General features: G+C 38.3%; 1 protein-coding gene across 11 annotated transcripts in view; it reads right to left on the bottom strand.

Annotated features, from left to right (window-relative positions):
- Positions 1–5,013: 5,013 nt before the first annotated feature.
- Positions 5,014–19,848, bottom strand: part of LOC120913800 (DAB2 interacting protein) — a 628,977-nt gene continuing 614,142 nt past the window's right edge. For 10 of the 11 annotated variants that reach the window (XM_040324033.1, XM_040324025.1, XM_040324023.1 and 7 more), the window contains 2 exons: positions 17,381–17,468; positions 12,241–12,893 (listed from right to left, as the gene is read on the bottom strand). In XM_040324033.1, the coding sequence (XP_040179967.1) occupies positions 12,726–12,893; positions 17,381–17,468 (256 nt within the window). In that variant the 3' untranslated portion in view covers positions 12,241–12,725. Of the gene's footprint in view, positions 6,369–12,240; positions 12,894–17,380; positions 17,469–19,848 lie in introns of those variants that run through there. The other variant, XM_040324026.1, reaches the window with a different exon arrangement.

Here is a 19,848-nt window from a genome sequence, read left to right on the forward strand (position 1 = left end):
AAACCAGTGGCGTCAAGAAGATGTAGCAGTCTGTCACATGATCATTCTGTTCCTGCCTTATCAGGAGAGCAAATGGCATTGACGTCGAAATTTCTCTGAGCCAAGTTCTTAGTTCGACAACAGATGGGAGGAGCTCAGGCCTTGTCTTGATCACCAAAGTACAGTTGATATGCTTAACAAGTCTAGTCATGGTGCGTCTTTAAGACTTAAGCGCATACTTGCTACAAATGTAGCAGAATGTATCATGACTGTTCTGAGTTGGAGTAACATTTCTGCTGTCACCAATTGTCCTCTAGCAAGTGTATAACTAGCTTATGTAGTATGTAAATTACATTGTACATAGACAATGTTATGCCTTGAAACGCATCAAAACGTATGGGAAATCGATATCGACAAAATGAATAGCATCTGAGCATGGAAGCTGATTTAAAATGTCCACTTAGCCGCGTTGACATGCTTTGTTTAGTCGCGTTTAGCGGAAACCGAGTGTCTGAGTGTTTCCTAAGGTCTCAGAGGGTCACCGGTGCCCTGTACCTCTGGCCAGATAAGGTACTGCACACCCCAGTGGCTTGAATCCTGCTCATCGAGTCAGGATTATAAAAATAAAAAAGCTAGTATTGCGAAACGCTCGTAAAACACGTTACTCGCAAGCCAAGGTTTTACTGTATATTAAAGTTCCAAAAAAAATCCCTACAACTTTTATCACATCACATACCTAGAATGAAGTATGTCCCATGTTGTGCAGACAGCTGGATCCTGGAGAAATTTGCACTGCAGGGATGCCTTGTCCTCTTCCTGTCTTTGAAATTCAAGCTCTGCAATGGTTAACAGCTTCAGGTCTTCCAGCAGAACTGCAATACAGATGGTCCAATGGGGATGTGTCCCATTTTTCTCCTTCATTGAGAAAAGTCCTATCATTAATAACTCTGCCTATAACATAATCTGTGAATGGGGGAGAGAATCCTGTGACTTATCAGCCAGTCCCCGAATCACATATTGTGGTACATCTTTCAGGGTTACATTGTTGCCTGTGTTCCCACTGAGTGATAATCATACCAGCAGGAGGTTGGACAACAATAAATAAAAAATTAACACTTCCCTATTCTTATCAAATATTTTGGCTGAAATTGCATTTTATTCCCTATAAACCCCTGCAGCCAGAATTTAGATCACTGGGAATGTACGGTACTTCTCGAGTCTGTGCTGTGTAACCTCCTCTCCTTCTGCTTCTTGTACTGTTACTTTTGACATACACTTACAAGTTGGTTGTGAGAAATGTGCTACTGACAATAGCTTTTTTCTCCTGGCCTTTATTGTAAATGACCTAGAAACGTTCTTTATTTATTTTATTGGAGGATTATTGAAGGCTAACCAGTTCTAATATTTAGTAAATTAGCTGGTCAAATATCTGTATGTTATCCTAAAACAGACACTCACTAAAAGACGTGAAAACAGAACAAAATATGTAAATAAATCTTTATTATTCTAATTTCCGATATACATGAATTTCACATCCACGTCATTCTCAGAACACAATTTGTAAAATGTTAGTACATTAATAACATAGAAAGTAGATCTTTCAAAAATAATATAAAAATAACTACCGACCTATCTACTGAGCAATCTCCCCAAATAAACCGTCAGGATAGACTTTTAAAATAATTGTGTTTTCAGCCAATTCCAGAGTTCTCTTTACTGTGGGTTCTAGTGTCCCTTTTTAAGCTTTTATAAATTTTGACCTTCTCAAATAAAATAAAAAAATCAGTAAGAATAATAGCACGTTAGGAATGCAGGTAACAAATTGGATGAAGTTGCTAAACAAATTGTAAACATTTGTTTTGTATAAAAAGGAACGGAGTAATGTGCACTTTTGTTCATTATGCATTTTTTAGCAGTTGACACTTAAGAAGGCATATGAGAGAGACTTTGCTAATATGACATTTTCTATTTGCAAGAAAAAAAAAATATAAAGTATTGTGGAGGTGGCTGGAGAGCCGAATGATATTTTAAAATGTGATAAGCTTAGTACATTAGAGCAAAAGCATATGGAAATATGTCTGCAAATAAAGACCTTTTAATGAGTTTATAAAAAATCAATTTTTAATTAGATTTGAGTTGCCATACCTTTTTAACATTACAACAAAAATGTTGTGAATTTATAGTATTCTGAAGAGTCAAAGTGCTTGGCAGGTGTTAATATTGCAGCGACATAAGTTATTTAAGATGCAATGCAAAGTAAAAGTCCCAGTATTAAAGAAAACCATTTTTACAATGAAACTGTGAGATATTCACAACTTTTCATTAACCTTTATTTTATCAACATAATCTATACACTTATTTACAAAAAAAATTCTCAGTAGTCGTCATCTGTCACCATTCCTAAACAAGCAGCATCAGTAGAAATTTCTCTGTACACTTCAATGCAAATACTGCAGCAGATTTAAACATCAATATGGACATTTGCCCTGTCAATTCAACATAAAAAAACAAATGCTATCTACTGTTCGAATGAAGCACAATAATTATTATTCCCTTTATTGTACACTTTAATATACCACATTAATGCAGAAAAAAATATATAAGGGTACTTTCATATATATAATGTGATAACCCATATTTACCAGATACTCTGTATAGACTTAATGTATTTTAGGAGGACTTTAATAATTTTTTTAAAAAAAAATCACACGTAACAGATACTGCACCATAAAATGATACATTTGTCAATGAATAAAGCTGCCATATGTTCAGTGATGCCAAAATATCTTTTCAATTTATATAACAAAGAAATTAGTGGCAGTTTTTAATGACGTTTCTTGTCCGCAAACCGATACCCGCTATAACATACTTATTAGTTAGTTCACTGTGAGTTAGGCAATCTTTTTTTTTTTTATATATTCTTTCCATAGGGACATCTCTGGAGCTGCAAGATTAGAATTGTCTTTAAAACTTACTTTACTAGGGCTATTTAGGAAGATTAAAAGCGTGTTGTAAACTTATACAACTTCTGTACCATAGAATTTTTTTTTCAAAGTTTAGTTGTGTGTACTTTACGGAACTTAGAATGCATTGTTATTAAAGGTTTTAGACAACTCTGCAGAGTATGGAAAATCCAAACAAGAGGCCGATTCTTCATTTTAGAGGAAACCTGTTGTAACAGTTATTACCTTTCACAGCTGGTGTTGCATCCAGCACTGGAGGTGGCAGTAGTTCGAAGCCAAAGGACAGCTCAGTAGCTTCATATGCTGGGATATACTGTATCTTTAATGATGGATCTGGGACCTAAGCAATGGTCACCTCTGGAGTTGGATGGAAATCCTAGCTGTCCTGAGATATTACCCTTAAATTAAACCAATTCTAAGAGAGTAATTGTTGACTTAGCTCAAAAACGCTGGTTGCCTGGCTTTCATGTTATCCATTGTCTTCATTTAGCATTTTAGAGGGAGGCTTATGATGGCAACTTATGTATTTCTCCCAGGTTTCCATCGAGAATTTGAAAGTTTTCAGACTGGTGCTCTATTTGTTGCAGTTAAAACAAAAACATTTTACCAGCCAGTAGCTGGAAAGGAGCCTCCTCCCTTTGAAGGTGCTATAAAATTGTGAAATTCGGGAAAAACGGTGAGCAATTTTTGGAGGTTCTGTAGAGCTGCGCGATTAATCATTAGGAATGGAGATTGCGATTCTTTCCCCCTTGCGATCTTAACAAAGCATTTTCCTGATTCTATGCTCAAGCCGATGGCTGTCAAAAAACAAACAAAAAAAAAAACAGGCAGTCCTGCCAAGACCTTCGTTCTGTAAATGAAGGAAGTTTAACCACTTAAAGACTAAACCTTTTTCTGACACTTGCTGGTTTCAAGTTAAAATCATAATTTTTTTTTCTAGAAAATGATTTAGAACCCCCAAACACACACATTATATATATATATATATATATATATATATATATATATATATATATATATATATATATATATATATATATATATATATATATATATATTTTAGCAGAGACCCTAGAGAATAAAATGGTGATTGTTGCAATATTTTATGTCACACTGTATTTGCGCAGCGGTCTTTTAAATGCAATTTGTTTTGGAAAAAAATACACTTTAAACATTTTTATAATGTGAAAGATGTTACGCCGAGAATCTTATTCTAAGTAAAAAATCCTGATTCTCATTTTTCACAGAATCGTGTAGCTCTAACCTTCAGAGTAGTCATACTGTCAGCTTGGAGTTCAGCGATTCTGGAGGATGGCTGCAGTAATTACTGTGTGGTGTGTCCTTCTGCAGGAGATTTAAACCCCATTTTATATGACTGGGAAGAAAAAAAGATTGTTGCATGATATCACTGTGTGTGCAAATATGCTGTGAAATAGAGTACATTCACTGTCATGGAAGATGAAAACTAATTAATATTTCATTCCACTCAAATTGAACCACCTACTCTTAAACTCTGACAAGCATTTATTATAAAGAAAACCTCTAGTTTTACACTCTCTCTTTAATAATTCTCTATTTACATGTAAAATATGATATTCTAATTACTAGCTTGGAATTTCTATTAATTTTACCTTGAACAGCCTCCTAGGTGACCGATCCATTAAATTACAGAAAAATATTATTGGTCAGTTAATTTGTTGGTCTGCATATTGGTAATTAGAGAAACAAAAAATAGAAAGCTATCAAGAAAAAAAAAATTACTTAGTCAAATATAAAACTACATTGTTTCCTTGTAAGCATTTGAAACCTTTTGTAGTGTTGTGCATTTTTATTTCCCAATGACTCAGTATCCAGAATTTATTTTGTGAACTACAGTGAGTCTGTGTGTATATAATGTATTGATTTGATGTTTTACGCTATCTCAAACCTAGACAAACTTTATTTTTTATTTTTTTGGTGTGCAGCAATGTCAACTACATTCACCACATTGTACTGCACCACATAATATTCTGAAGTATGTGAAACTTATATAGGTATGTACACACAAGGACTGTATAGTACATGTGACTCCTTTTTGTACTGTATTGTTTGCCACAAATATTATTCATGCATTTGAAGGAAATCACTGTGTAAGTGCTTAGGGGAGATTTCACATTTGGTCATCTTTTAATCAATATGATTTATTTTTGTAGCAATGAAGTAGGAGCATAATGTACTTCACGGTACTGTGGGTTGTGTGTTACACACTATTTATTGTTCTGTAGACTTGGATATGAGGGAAACCTCTATCTAAGATATAGAAAAAGTACTAGCATCTGTAACAGAAATAAAATTATATTTATTTCAGTTGTGTCATGGACAAGTACAATCTTTAATGGCTGAGTGTTACTCTCCCTCAGCATGACTTCCACTGCAAAAAAAATAATAATATATATATATCAAAAAACAAAATTGGACTAGATGTCTTCATATCATCCTATAAATAACAATAGTTGCGAACAGGAGAACCAAGGTGTTTTTTTTCCTGTTTTTAGTTCAGTTTATATATTTAGGACAATTATTTGAAAGACTACACCCGTTCAGTATTTTTGCTATTGCATATTTTACAAGATACAGAGTTATGTCATGTATAGACTTGGCTCTTTACTTATAGTTTAATTTTAAACACAAACGTCACAATATAATTAAAAAAAAAATTCACGTTAAAAAATAAAAAAATATTGATACTTCCAAGTCTTCCTGTGTAATTTTCTTCAGTTTTATAGTTATCTACAACAGTATACATTCTTTTATTTTCCATAATGGAAGGTAGAGGTAAAAGACCGCAGTTTTGTCCTTTATTCGATTATAATATTAAACTGTACAAAAAGGTCTTTGGAGTTTTAACCCCCGAAAGCAGCATTTTTCTGTTTTTGCTTTTGTGGACTCGGAACTCCAAATGTCAGTGTTTTGGCTCCTTGGAGTGGCCACAGATGAAATTGGTTTTATATTGTCCTAGTTCAGGCAGTAAAAATAAGATTACTACATACAATTATCCAAAAAAGCCACAAAGTTTTCAGGCTGGTCAGTCCCATCTCAGGTTAAGTCCAAACTGTGCAAAGGCTGTTTAAAAGTTTGGGATGGAGCACACAGTGCTAGTGAGCAGCATGGAAGGTGTCATTATTACTATTTTTTAAACAGGAATTTACTGATTAGCAGGCTGCTATCAGTGGGATGAATCTGCATTCTCCAACACAGATAAAAAAAATCCCTCTGCATGGGGACTCGCCAGATAAGGGGAAAATCCGCAGGCAAATCATGGAGCTGGTTCTCTGTATTTTAGATCACTTACATTCTTCCGTGCCTTTATTTTTCCAAGCAGAGACTTTCCCCAAATATTAAGTGGACAGTATTCCAGATTAATGATGATTTTTTTTCTAAGGCATACTGTGAAAAAAAAGAAATATAATTTACCCACCATCGCCTTCTCCTGTATTGTTTTCTATATTAAATCTTTCTTCTTTTATTAGACTTTCTATGGCTGATATGATTTCAAAACCCATACGCTCCCAATTACTGAACTTGCATTGCTTAAAGGAAGAACATTAAAAAAAAAAATTGGTTGAATATGTGAGGAAGCTCCACATTCAATTGCTATGAAAATTAATTCATAAAAGAAATGAGGATGACGATGAAAAAAAAATTTAACATGTAGATGGATTTCAGAATGTTCAGAACAGATTTTCCATGATCAGTGATGTTGTCAGAAACGCAATTGCTACAAACTTTACAAAAACTTTCACATTCAAAGAAAATAAATATAAAGGCATTTGGAAAAAACATTTTGCCAACAATCACGCTTCACAATTTAATCCTGGATAATTACACTTTTAACATAAAAGCTAAACAACATCTAGAGAACAAGCTATAATAACAATCTATATTAAAGTAAAAAATGAAATAACCAATAATATTTTAATATGTTGTGCTAATCACTTGGTGATTACAGTCCACTTCCAGACTTCAATGTGTCCATTAAACAAAATATATATTTTTTTCTCTTTGTGAAAGAAATATCTTAGCCATTGCCACATTTGAAATGGATAATGCTTATAAAATAATCTATTAAAAGTAAAGTAACATAATATATATATATATATATATTAGTGCATTCGGAATGTATTCCCAGCACTTCACTTTTTCCACATTTTATGTTACAGCCTTATTCCTATATGGATTAAATTAATTATTTTCTCAAAATTCTACAAAAAATACCCCATAAATGACAACGTGAAAGAATATTGTAATCTTTGCAAATTTATTAAAAATAAACAAAAATCCCATGGACATAAGTAGACTTTGCTCAATACTTTGTTGAAGCACCTTTGGCACTGATTACAGCCTCCAAGTATTTTTGAGTATGATGCTACAAGCTTGGCACACCTATTTTTGGGCAGTTTCTTCCATTTTTCTTTTGCAGGGCCTCTCAAGCTCCATCAGGTTGGATGGGGAGTGTCGGTGCACAGCCATTTAATAGATCTCTCTAGAGACGTTCAATCGGGTTCAAGTCTGGGCTATGGCTGGGTCACTCAAGGACATTCACAGTTGTCCCGTAGCCAGCCACTCCTTTGTTATCTTGGCTGTGTGCTCAGGGTCATTGTCCTGTTGGAAGACGAACCTTCACCAGAGTCTGAGGTCCAGAGCGCTCTGGAGCAGGTTTTCATCAGGATGTCCCTGTACATTGCTGCGTTCCTCTCTCCCTCGATCCTGACGCTGAAAAACATCCCCACAAAATGATGCTGCCACCACCATGCTTCACTGTATGGATAGTATTGGCCAGATGATGAGTGATGCTTGGTTTCCTCCAGACATGATGCGTGCCATTCAGGCCAAAGAGTTCAATCTTTGTTTCATCAGACCTGAGAATTTTGTTTCTCACTGTCCTTCAGTTGCCTTTTGGCAAACTCCAGCTGTGCTGTCATGTGCCTTTTACTGAGGAGTGGCTTACGTCTGGCCACTCTACCATACTGACCTGATTGGTGGAGTGCTGCAGAGATGGTTGTTCTTCTGGAAGGTTCTCCTCTCTCCAGTGAGAAATGCTGGAGCTCTGTCAGAGTGACCATCAAGTTCTTAGTCACCTCCCTGACTTCTCCCCCAATTGCTCAGTTTGGCCAGGCGGCCCACTCTAAGAAGAGTCCTGGTGGTTCCAATGTTCCATTTACGGATGATGGAGGCCACTGTGCTTATTGTAACCTTCAATGCTGCAGAGAGTTGTGCCTCAATACAATCCTGTCTCGAAGGTCTACAGACCATTCCTTGGACTTAATGGCTTGATTTGTGCTCTGACATGCACTGTTAATATATATATACAGGTTTGTGCCTTTCTAAATCATGTACAATCAACTGAATTTACCACAGGTGGACTCCAATCAAGTTTTAGAGACATCTCAAGGATGATCAGTAGAAACAGGATGCACCTGAACTTAATTTTGAGTGTCATGGCAAAGGCTGTGAATACTTGTGTACATAAGAGCCCTTTCACACTGGAAACACCTATAGCGGAGCGTTAAAATAGCGGTAAAACACTATTTTACAGCGTTTTCAATTCATTTCAATGCAGGGGGCGTTTTTGGAGCGTTTTATGAGCGTTTTAATAGCGCTATTTTTACCGCGAAAACGCGGCAAAAACGCACCAGTGTGAAAGGGCTCTAAAGGGTTTTTTTTGTTGTTCATTTTTAAACAAACTTCTTTCACATTGTCATTATGGGGTATTGTTTGTAGAATGTTTAAGAAAATAATGTATTTAATCCATTTTGGAATAAGGCTGTAACGTAACAAAATGTGGAAAGTGAAGTGTTGTGAATACTTTCCGAATGCACTATGTGTGTGTGTGTGTATGTTTTTATATATATATATATATAATATACACACACACACACAGTATGGTACTAATATTCATTATCAAAGATCTGTAGTGTGTGTATATGTTCTGAGTATTTATATTGAGTTTCTTTGTCTGACATTAAAGATATTAGAAGTTTGGTTAAGAATGTTACTGTCAAATTGAGACAATGACAGAATTGGTTGTTTACTAATAAGTATTAAACAAGCAGTAATGCAGCCTTATATAAACTTCATGGCGCATAAACATGGTTCATTAGTAGAGTGGGAACAAATATGTGAAATTTTCACTGTGCCCAATTCCTCTGCCAGCTATGGCACTTTATGAGGAAATTGAATATCGTATTATTTAATGAAGGCTCCAGAGTGAACATTAAACATGTAAATCTGTTTTGTTTTAAACAATTCCTCAGAATGAAGAAAACTGTTTGGGTTTAAACAGAAATTAGCTGATTTCATTTGAAGAAGTTTCTGTTAATCAGTTTCTTTCTGCAATAAAGTTAAGGGGATATTTACTGCCTACCTGCTGCAGATCATTTTTTTTTTTTTTTTTTTATTTGACAGAAATGTGTGCGCATATGTCAAAACATAGAGCATTAATGTCAGAACAATTTGGCAATAGATATGACAGATCTGTGCTGCAGAGTGCTTAGTCAGGCTTTTCATAAGTGAATTCTGGAAGTGTCTATTCACCACAAATTGGAAGCGTTACGACTGACCTAAAATTGCTTCAGTGTAACAATATAAGAGTTGATTTCTGGGAGCCAGAGAAATATTTTGGTATAAAAGGAATATTATAAAGCTAAATGTGACAGAAGAATGACATGAACTAAGCTCCCTAATAAGAGGATGGGCTGACTCTGCACAAGAAACATTGAGCTGTTTAAAGAACAATGAGAGCAACTAATATATATATATATAGAATTTTTTTTATCAGTATTTGCACAAAACCAAAAATAAGTCTGTTATAAATGTACAGCCCTGAGGAGTCAATGGGAAGACAATGCAGATAAAGAATGTCTGTCAAGAAAGGGTAAGGATAGGAGTACTTTGAGGGGTAGTGCAGACTGTTTAGTGAGTGGGGGTAATTTTTTTATTTTATTTTTGTGGATGATCAGCGATAGGCTTGATTACAAGAGAACCTTACTGCCAACTTGCATGATGCCAGGGGGTCACGTTTATCTGCAATTAGAAAGGAAGGTTGAATCTTTTTGCCATCTATTTACTATGGCCAGTTTATTTGTCGGGCATAAAAGAGCTTAGCAGCGGGTAATTTCCCATATTCACAAACAAGCTTTTGAGTGGGTGAAACCCAGCATGGCACATTTCTGTCACAGGATACCTTAGGAAAAATTAAACCTAATAATTATTGGTCTGTAAACTGGGTTGAAAAAACACAAATAGGGACTGATGTACCTCTAGGTAACATTAATTTTGTAGCTACATACCCATAATTGGCTATATACTGTATGTGAAATAGCCTGCATTGTTTTGTTCAAAGTTTGTGCTGTCAACAAGTAAACATGCACAAAAATATGAGATTGTATACAGCCCCATAAATGTTTTTTGTGCAGAGCATATGTAGATTTCTTAGATTCACTCTTTTGATACAGTGCAGTGTTTCATCAGACAAGATAATATTAGAAGTTTTATAACACCCAACTGAGTAGATGGTTCACGCTTGGCAGATTCTGCATTACAAGGGAATCTACCTGCATAATTTACAACTTTGTGTAGAGGCAAGAGAAAAAAAAAAAAAAAAAAACTTGTGTTAGTGCCAGGTACAAGAAGGCAATCTATATATCCTCCCTGCTTTCTGGAGTAATGCTAAACTGCCATCTCTACTGTGTGGATATAATGCAGATGTGACTGTGCACTGTTTGATTAGGGGAAGCATTGCATTAAAGCCATATTGAGGTATGTTATAGTTATTGCGGAGATGCAAGCCTTTGGGGTGTTTTGGTTATGAGGGAAATGTATCATAATGTACTCACTTATAGTTCAAATGATCATATTGTTCAGTGGAAATTTTATTTTTGCTGGAGGTGGAGCAGGAAACTAATGGCATCCAATTTTCTTCTACTGTGTTATGTGGAGAGGAGTAGGATTGCATATGAGAAACGATTTATTTCTGAACACATAGAGCACTACAGGGGCATACATCAGTCATGGTTTAACTTGGAACACTGTTTTTGTACGATCAGATAGTGTCGATATTATGACAAAATAATTGGCCTGTTATTGATTCTCCATCTGTAAACTTCTCTATTGAAGTGAATAAAGATGACAAATTCCTGATTCGAAGCTGATGCAGCTGTCTGTCCATTTCACAATTTATGTGGCTGGGACTTGTCTTCCATGGAAATGTCAGCTTAGAAATCTGGGCAATGATGCCCTTTTGTCATCCCTCCAACATGGCATGTCTCATTTGAAATATGCTGCATAAATTTGTTTGAATTTGGAAGACTCTTTCACTGAATGATCTTGTAAAATCGATCTCTTATACCTTTTAATCAAAAAATATATAAAAAGACTATGTGAATATTAGCTTAATCTAAATAGCCGTACGCAATGTGTGTTACTGATATATAACACATACAGTGAATATTTATTTTTTCTCTGTATTTTATGCACACAAAGGTAACCATATTTGTTCTCAGTTGATGCAGGCACATTCTATAGCGGGGCACAGGAAAAGCTTTACTGTTCCTCTCACTGTAAGTCTAGCTGCACTGCATTGTGCAGAGCTGTCTACTAGACTCACTGGAGCTTTTCTATTATCTTTCTGTATTTTTCAGGAAGGCTGACTACATTGCCTTGCACACTGTTCACTAGACTGACTGTAGTCTCCCTATAATATTTCTGTACTCATGGCTGACTGTTGTTATTGGTTACAAACCTGTGTTAAGCTCAGGGACAACTTTCTAAAGGCCATAATCCAGTCTATAACCTTTTCCCCTCACCATTTCTGTTACTTTGACACTTCAAACCAGGGAATATATGGTGGTGAAGTGGAGCAAAGTGTGGGAAACAGAAAAGCAATTGTTTTTGAAGATCCTAATGCTGGTTTAGGCCACATGGGAGGGTTAGGAATCCATGTGGTGAAGAGGCAGCACAACATACAAGGGTTATTCTTACAAAGCATTTTGATACCATAGGTAGATAATCTAGCCATATTTATCAGGAAGACTAACTTTGGCCAAAGGTGTCCCACCGGAGGGCGCCACACTTCTGCCATGACCAGTGTAAATAACAGTGTGACACCATTACTATGGAAAGTGATTATTTCCTCATTGGACACATGCATATCTGGAGGACTTTAGTAGATATAATGCAGGCTGTGGCCGCCTCCCAATTCATTATGGAAGGCTAAATGTAAACCAGTCAAACATATTTTTCAAGGAGAGAAGTGATTTGCTGCTGTTTTTAAAATTTTTATTTTATAGTTAAACGCGAATCCTTCTAGATCCACGGACAAAGTGCAGGTGTCATCAGTGTTCATATCTCCGCCATACAGGACTCTGCAGGCATAATAGGCCACCCATAGTGTTAGAATATTTGCTTACTATATTTTTCTGTCCTGCCCTTGTGGGCATAATTTGGCAAATGTTTTTGGACAAGAAATAAAAAATAGTATCATTTAACATTAAAATAATTCACCAGCAATAACAGGAATCATATACAAATATGTATTGTTATGGCACATTTTTACAACATCTGTGAGTAGTTTTTTCTCCAAGGAAAAAAAAATCGCTATCGTTTGCATTTCTAGGTGTTTCCTAGAATACATCAGTCTAATGTGTTGCCTCCAGCAATGAGTGCATCAGAGCAGGACCATCCATAGTGAGCCAAGTCCGTTATTAGCGGGGGCAACGGTCATGTGTGTCTGCTGTATTCCGACCGTTAACAATTACTGCTGTTTCTGAATTCACCGTTTTCTGTGATCTGCAATTTAGTTGGGTTTGTGGGTGAAATTCCGTTACGTGTTTGCATGCTGTACCTCTCTTTTAGCTGCGTTAGGGCACTCATTAACCTGGCGTTGGCGGCATCTAGTGAGGCAATACGTTTTTCCTGAAATGACAACAAGACAACTTTTTATATTTGCTTGCCGATTACCACACATTCTCATCCCATAAAGTAGAGAGTACGTCTGTACAGAAGTGAAAATAACACTAGTTTAGTTAACTAAAACAATTCAGATGACTAAAATACAACAAACTGCATTTTAGTCAAAAGACTGTCTAAAATTCATTGAAAATTTACACCAAAATCTACTAATCTGCCGAACCTAAAATTGCTTATTTTTTTTTGCTTGATGTTTAATGTTGACAATGTGCAATGGCATTACAGCCAATGTTCAAACCTTAAAAACATAAATAATATGTTATATTTTTACTCCAGGAGTTTATGATGAGTTTGTAAATTAATTCTAGAGAAATGCTTAAATAATGCATTACAATTTAACTAAAACAATTCAGATGACTAAAATACAACTAAAACGGCATTTTAGTCAGGCGACTATGATAAAAACTAAATCGAAATTGGACTTCAAAGGGGTTTTGAAATGCCAAAAAAAAAAGATTCCAAATCTATAAAGCATATGAAAACAAAGAAAGAAGAACCACACAGGAGACACCCTGAACAAAGATCCTAATTGAAGTGGTTCAAAATGCCTTTTACCTTCATGCATTCTACAGACATTCTCAAAGACGGGGCACGGGAACAAACACACATGAGTGCTTGCTAGGGGGCATTCAGGAGGGACAAGGAGCACCGGCGGGAGACCCGAGGAGAGGAGGATCAGGGCTATGCTGTTGAAAACCAATGCACAGAGCAGGGTATGACATGTTATTTAACAAAAACACTTTAAGAAAAGAGAAGTTAATGGTCTCTGGAACAAGATAGCAAGAGCAAATGCTTATTGAGACCCAGGTGTAGGAAGAAGAGGTTCTGCTCCACTGAGATTGTTCCAAAGTGGAAGTCTTGAGTTTCCCACCAACTGCCGTATGCTTTCCATGTATAGTGATGGAACTTGGGAATAGTATTCCAAGCATTGTGGCAATGACCATTTTAGAGACCCCCCCCGTCCCCTCAGAAACTGGTCTTAAGCAGGTAGCCATGCCGTTTAAAGCCAGCAAGACTCCTCAGATCAGAACTATGTGGATCACTAGAATGTCCTCTATATGGATTCTGTGAAACAGACAAAGGTGTTTCAAGGGAGGAAACTAGAACAGGGTACTGCTGCCACAGAGCCCTGTGCCTGGGAACAAACAAGTCCAGTCTGCCAATAAATTGTCCACACCTGTAAATGGCAAACAAGGCTAGAACATGAAGGTCTGATCTATCTATCTTCACCGCCACAGCGTAACTTCTGGTTCCTTACTGAAGTTTGAAGTATGCTACTTTCTGGTGGTGTTGTCTGACAGAATATATGGATCAGTTAACCCTCCAACTGGGCCATCCAAGTCACCTGCATCAATGATATGGCCAGGATTCCTCCTCAGTCTGAAATGCCGGCATTCATTGTGAGGCTATTCCAGAAGTCAGAAAGAACTATCCCCACTACATACCTAGACTCCATAGCCACCAAGCCAAAAACAACTTGGTCTTTGGCGCTGGACAAATATATCTGTCCAGAGACTGGACTTTATTCAAAGCGACAATATGTTTGTGTTGTAGAGGTCTGGAGTAAAACTAAGCAAGAGAGACTGCCTTGAAGGAAAATACTATTTACTCTAGGACTCTCTTGTAAAAGCAAATGAGTTAGGAGACTTATGACCTGGAGAGTTTGGGATTAGAGAGTTAAGAATTTCTCATGGAGAAGAAAATGTTTGATTTGAGCTGCAACTAAGACTAGACCCAAGTACAATAAACGTTGTGTCTGTCCCCTGAACCTCCCCAAGGTTTTGACAGTCAGGCTCCATTTATATCTGTGCATTCTGGGAACACGTGAAAAATACACATCGTGCTTGTGGTGCCATTAATTGTTACTGGCACTCAACCACAGCAAGAAAACCGGGAACAAACATGGTAAAATGTACACACTGGAACGCAGGAAAAAAGCTCCATTAACTTACTTTGCTGCATTGTCAAACCACTGAAATCAATGGACTACCCTTTGCATAATGTGCAAAAAAAGGTGCATTTCAAATACACTAGGTATGGATGGGGCCTCCAGTGGTCTGCTACAACCTGTGCTGACTGTTCCCTTAAGAGGTCATTCAGGTAATCCACACTAGAAATGCTCCAAAAACAGAGCATGGCTAGGGGGGCCAGCACCTAATTGAACACCCAAGTTACAGAAGAGAATCTGAATAGCAGTGCCAAAAACAAAGTGCAGAGGTCCCACTGCAAAACTTAAAAATCGCCAGGATGATTTGAACATGTAGGTACTTTGTCCTGGGTGTCCACAGATGTCAGGAAATCTCAATAGTGAGGGGATCCTGGAATGGTCCACACTGTGGCTAGAAATGGACATGCTACAATAACATGGCAGTGAAGCAACGAAGGGTAAGAGGCAAGGACCGTATACTCACAAAACCCAACCCGCTGGTAGGAGGTGTAGGAACAGATGATCACCAGCCACCAGAGCATCCAACATTTTCTGCTCCCTGACTTAGAAGGTTTTTGTTCTGCCACTTTAGGAGGTAAGAAGAGAGTGCTCTTTCCTGCTGCAATCTTCTCGCTACATACATCCAAGGCTTTGCCAAAAAGGAGTTCACCCACAAAAGCCATTTGTTTAAACTGCACCTTTGGTCGCTCCAGCATAAATCCTTATGGATGTCTGTCAATTGTTCCAGCACTGTGCAGAAGACAGCTGAAAATTCCTCTTTTGATACTTTCTCCTGAGGCTTCTTTCTCAGTGACTCTTGTAAGAAACCAGATGCTGCATCAGAGCCTGAGGCAGAAATGAATTAGTTGAAGGAAGATTGTCCCCAACTGTAATGTGGGAATTAGGTTCTCCAGATTCCTGTTACCCTTCATTCTGAGCTGCCATGCTTCTGAAATGGGCAATATACTCAAAGTACTGATCACGGATAAGAGTAAGACTTCCAGTGTCCAATCACCTGGATGCTTGGGATACCTCAGTCACAATGAGCCTGTGCTACATTGTCTTGAAGCTGCGGTGCATCCTGTGCAGTCAATAGGCCCAGAAAGAAATGAATCCAAGAGAGCACCTGTAGAGGAGCAGTGTGCACTATCCTGGGTCCAAGCACAGACAGGCAGGGCTGCATTTGCACCTGTAACTTATCACCAGTGGCCCTCATGGAATGCCCAGCACTCACGCCCAACAAGGCTACCATAAAGGTGAGGCTCCAAAAGCTTGGCCAATTGCTACCAGAGCACCAGCTGAATGCTCCCTGCAGCTCCTGGTCATGGTAGTAAACAAATGTTACTATGTCCATGTTCCTCCAAGCCCCAAGGGGCAGGATCCAATGCTGGGGTAACTTTCTTGTAATGTTGCATAGTGTTACCTGCTTAATTGTCAATACCCTGCATAACTTTCAGGGATTGTTCTCTGCGGCAAGAGCCAACAGCTACAGACCTATATTTCAGGCTAACCCGCAAACTGCCTGTTGCAGAATCCAGTGCTAGTAGCCACTTACAGGCTTGCTCCGCTAGGAATGCGAATATCCATAGGGACCAATCTGGATAACTGCAGCTGCTCTGGTGCACCGAGGCTCGGCAGCCAAAACACAGTTCAAAATAGCAGTGTATGAGGTTATGCAAGGCTGACGCTTTGCTATTTGCCAGTTTTCAGTCAAATGGAGGTGAAGAATAATCCAATGGTCTAAGAATTAACGCTCCCTTTTCCTGTGATGTGTGATTAGGAAAAATATTTATTTATCGAATCAGCGGTGCTGGTTATCTGTGCTCTACCTGAATGGGCTGAGATAAATTTACAACAGATTAATGGTGGCGGAAATAGGATACTAGTTACAATTTCCTTCTATCTGAGAATTGTGGTGTCAGATAAGTGAGAGTGCTGGAATATGAACAGTAACAATGACAACAAATAATAGGATGTGTATCCCGCCAAAGATTTTTAAGAGGAATGTTGCTTTCTGGTGGGGATGTTCCCTTGTAATAATTACAGATATGAACATTGAGAACATTCTAAGAATTACAAAGCCGCTTAATGAAATTTAAATGCAGCCAGGAAATGATGTGAAGGCAGAGAGCCGACTTCTTTCGGATTACAAATTTTGATTATGAATTGTAATTAACTCAGGACAAGAAACATTGATAAGGCATCTTCATAATTTCATAGTTATTAGTGAAGCTGGCCTCATTCTTGCTGGATGAGATGTGGGATGTGTGAAGGCCTGATGTGCTATCAGTTAAGTGGCTGTTCAGGGAAATATATAAGTGGCACCGTCTGCTCTTTTCCCTGTGAAATTAAATAACAATTTGCTGAATTAATATTTTCCTGCCTAATAAGTATAAAGTGCCATCCGGAGGCAGTGACACTGTGACAGTAACATAGTCAGCAAGCCAAATGCATGCTCTACCTCCTGGAACTGCCCAGGGTCCTATTGTACCAGAACATATCATACCTGTGCATCAATAATCTTCTGTTTGGAGTCTACAGCTGCCTGCATCTCTGCGTGGTCCTTCTTCAACTCCTCCTCCACAGACATCAACCTGTACCAAACAAACCACACAATAATCTTCATTTTCTGCTTTACTACAATGTAAAAAAATGCTGAGGACAGCTAGAAAAAACCTGGTTAATCAGAGAATTTAGAAAAAACTTGCTGTATATATTGGGGAAGTGTTTTCTGAATTGTAATATGTCAGTCATTTCTTCCTACCCCCAGGGTCTCTGGCACCTTCCTTTATTGCAACTAATCCCTGCTTCCACCTCACCCTGTCTACCTGCCCCCCTGTGAAAGTGATATAGCCCATAGGAAGCAATCATAAATCATTTTTTTCAAAAGCATGTGGTTTGGAGACTCTCAAAAATATGAGTTAGGACTGCACTATACAGTTGAGCATTGCCAAGGCACTACTTAAATCGGAGGTTCACCCAAAAATCAACTTTCTGCCATTAGATCCAGCATACTGCTGACATCTGCAGTATGCTGTTTTGTTTTTTTTGTACTTTCGTTTATCAGCCGTTGTTATCCGGCTCCGAGCGGGGATTTCTGTGGGGAATAGGCGTTCCTAAGCCAAGCGGATTTGATTGACGGGCTGCTAAAGCGCGTCACGCCTTCCGAAAATACCCAAAGTCACACTCGGGTGTTTACGGCGCCTGCCGTGTAGAGCTGACTGCGCAGGCGCCGTAAACACTCGAGTGTCACTTCAAGTATTTTCGGAAGGCGTGACGCGCTTTAGCAGCCCGTCAATCAACTCCGCTTGGCTTAGGAATGCCTATACCCGGAAGGAATCCCCGCTCGGAGCCGGACAAGGTGAGTAACTTGTCTGTGGATGCTGCGAAGGTAAGCCGCGCCGCTGCACACTCTGCACAGCTACCCCGAGCGTGACTCGGGGTGTTTTTTTCATGCTGGGATCGGTATCCCCGAGTCACGCTCGGGGTAGCTGTGCAGAGTGTGCAGCGGCGCGGCTTACCTTCGCAGCATCCACAGACAAGTTACTCACCTTGTTCCTGGATCCTGCGATGCATCCCCGCTGTGTGAGCGAGCGGGTCCTCGCTCGATTCACAGGGTCCCAGTGTGCCGCCGATCTCCGTTCCCTGCGACGTTACGACGCACGGGGGTGGAGAACGGCGACAAATTCAAAAAAGTAAACAAACACAATACATACAGTATACTGTAATCTTATAGATTACAGTACTGCATGTAAAAAATACACACCCCCCTTGTCTCTAGTGGTCTGCCCAGTGCCCTACATGTTCTTTTATATAATAAAAACTGTTCTTTCTGCCTGAAAACTGTAGATTGTCCAAAAGTGTCCCCTTATGTCAAAAATGGTTTTAGAGCAGCTAGAAAACAGCGATAATAAATTATAATCACTTGCAGAAATGTGCGATAGCGATTTGTGGGGAAATACGTCATAAAAAAATAAAAGTAATGACAGCGACAATTCTGCAACTGAGCAAATTTCAGTGATTTTGAGTTGATTACATTATTGAATAATTTTTATTATAATTATATTATTATTTGTTATAATTATTTATTATATTATAATTTATAATTTTTTTTTTGTTTAATCATACCCGAAATGCCTACAAGACTCTTGTTTGGTCAGATTTAAGTGAGTTATTCCTAAAAATTATAGGCCTACAGTATAAAACGCCAAATGTCCTTGCAAAATAATTGTACCACTTTTGGTACGTAATTCCAGACAGAATCATACCGCCAGGGAGGTTAAAGGTTAATATGCAGGTTACTGTCATAAAAAGTGTTTGGGGACCTGGGGACATGTATCAATGCAAAAGTGTAGTGATTTTAATAATGCTTAAAGTGAGGCCTTGTACACACGACCGAGAATCTCGTCGTAAAAGAAACGTTGTTTTCCTCGACGAGGTTCTTGTCAGGCTTGACGAGAATCTTGTCAAGCTTTCCTTGCATACACACTGTCAAGACAAAATCTCGTCGTTCTCAAACACGGTGACGTACAACGGCACTATAAAGAGGAAGTTCGATTCCACTGGCGCCACCCTTGGGGCTGCTTTGTGCTAATCTCGTGTTACCGCGTGTTAGTAAAAGTTTGGTGAGAGACGATTCGCTCTTTTCAGTCTGTTACAGCATGACGAATGTGCCATCTCCATTACGAACGCTACTTTTACCGAAGGTGCGCTCCCGTCTCATACTTTATTCTGAGCATGCGCGGGTTTCTAAGCATACACACAAACATGTTTCTCGTCATAAACCAGACCTTTATCCAAGCACACAACCTGACAGGCCGCAGGAAAAGAGGGGGGAGATAAAGCCCCCTTTAACAAACGTGGAAAACGGTTGTGTGTACGAGGCCTGAAACAATAAAAGTAAAATATTCCTTTAAATTTCGTACCTGAGGGGTGTCTATAGTATGCCTGTAAAGTAGCGCATGTTTCTCGTGC

Source organism: Rana temporaria, chromosome 9 (genome assembly GCF_905171775.1).
Source record: "Rana temporaria chromosome 9, aRanTem1.1, whole genome shotgun sequence".
In the NCBI taxonomy this organism is placed as follows: domain Eukaryota; kingdom Metazoa; phylum Chordata; class Amphibia; order Anura; family Ranidae; genus Rana; species Rana temporaria.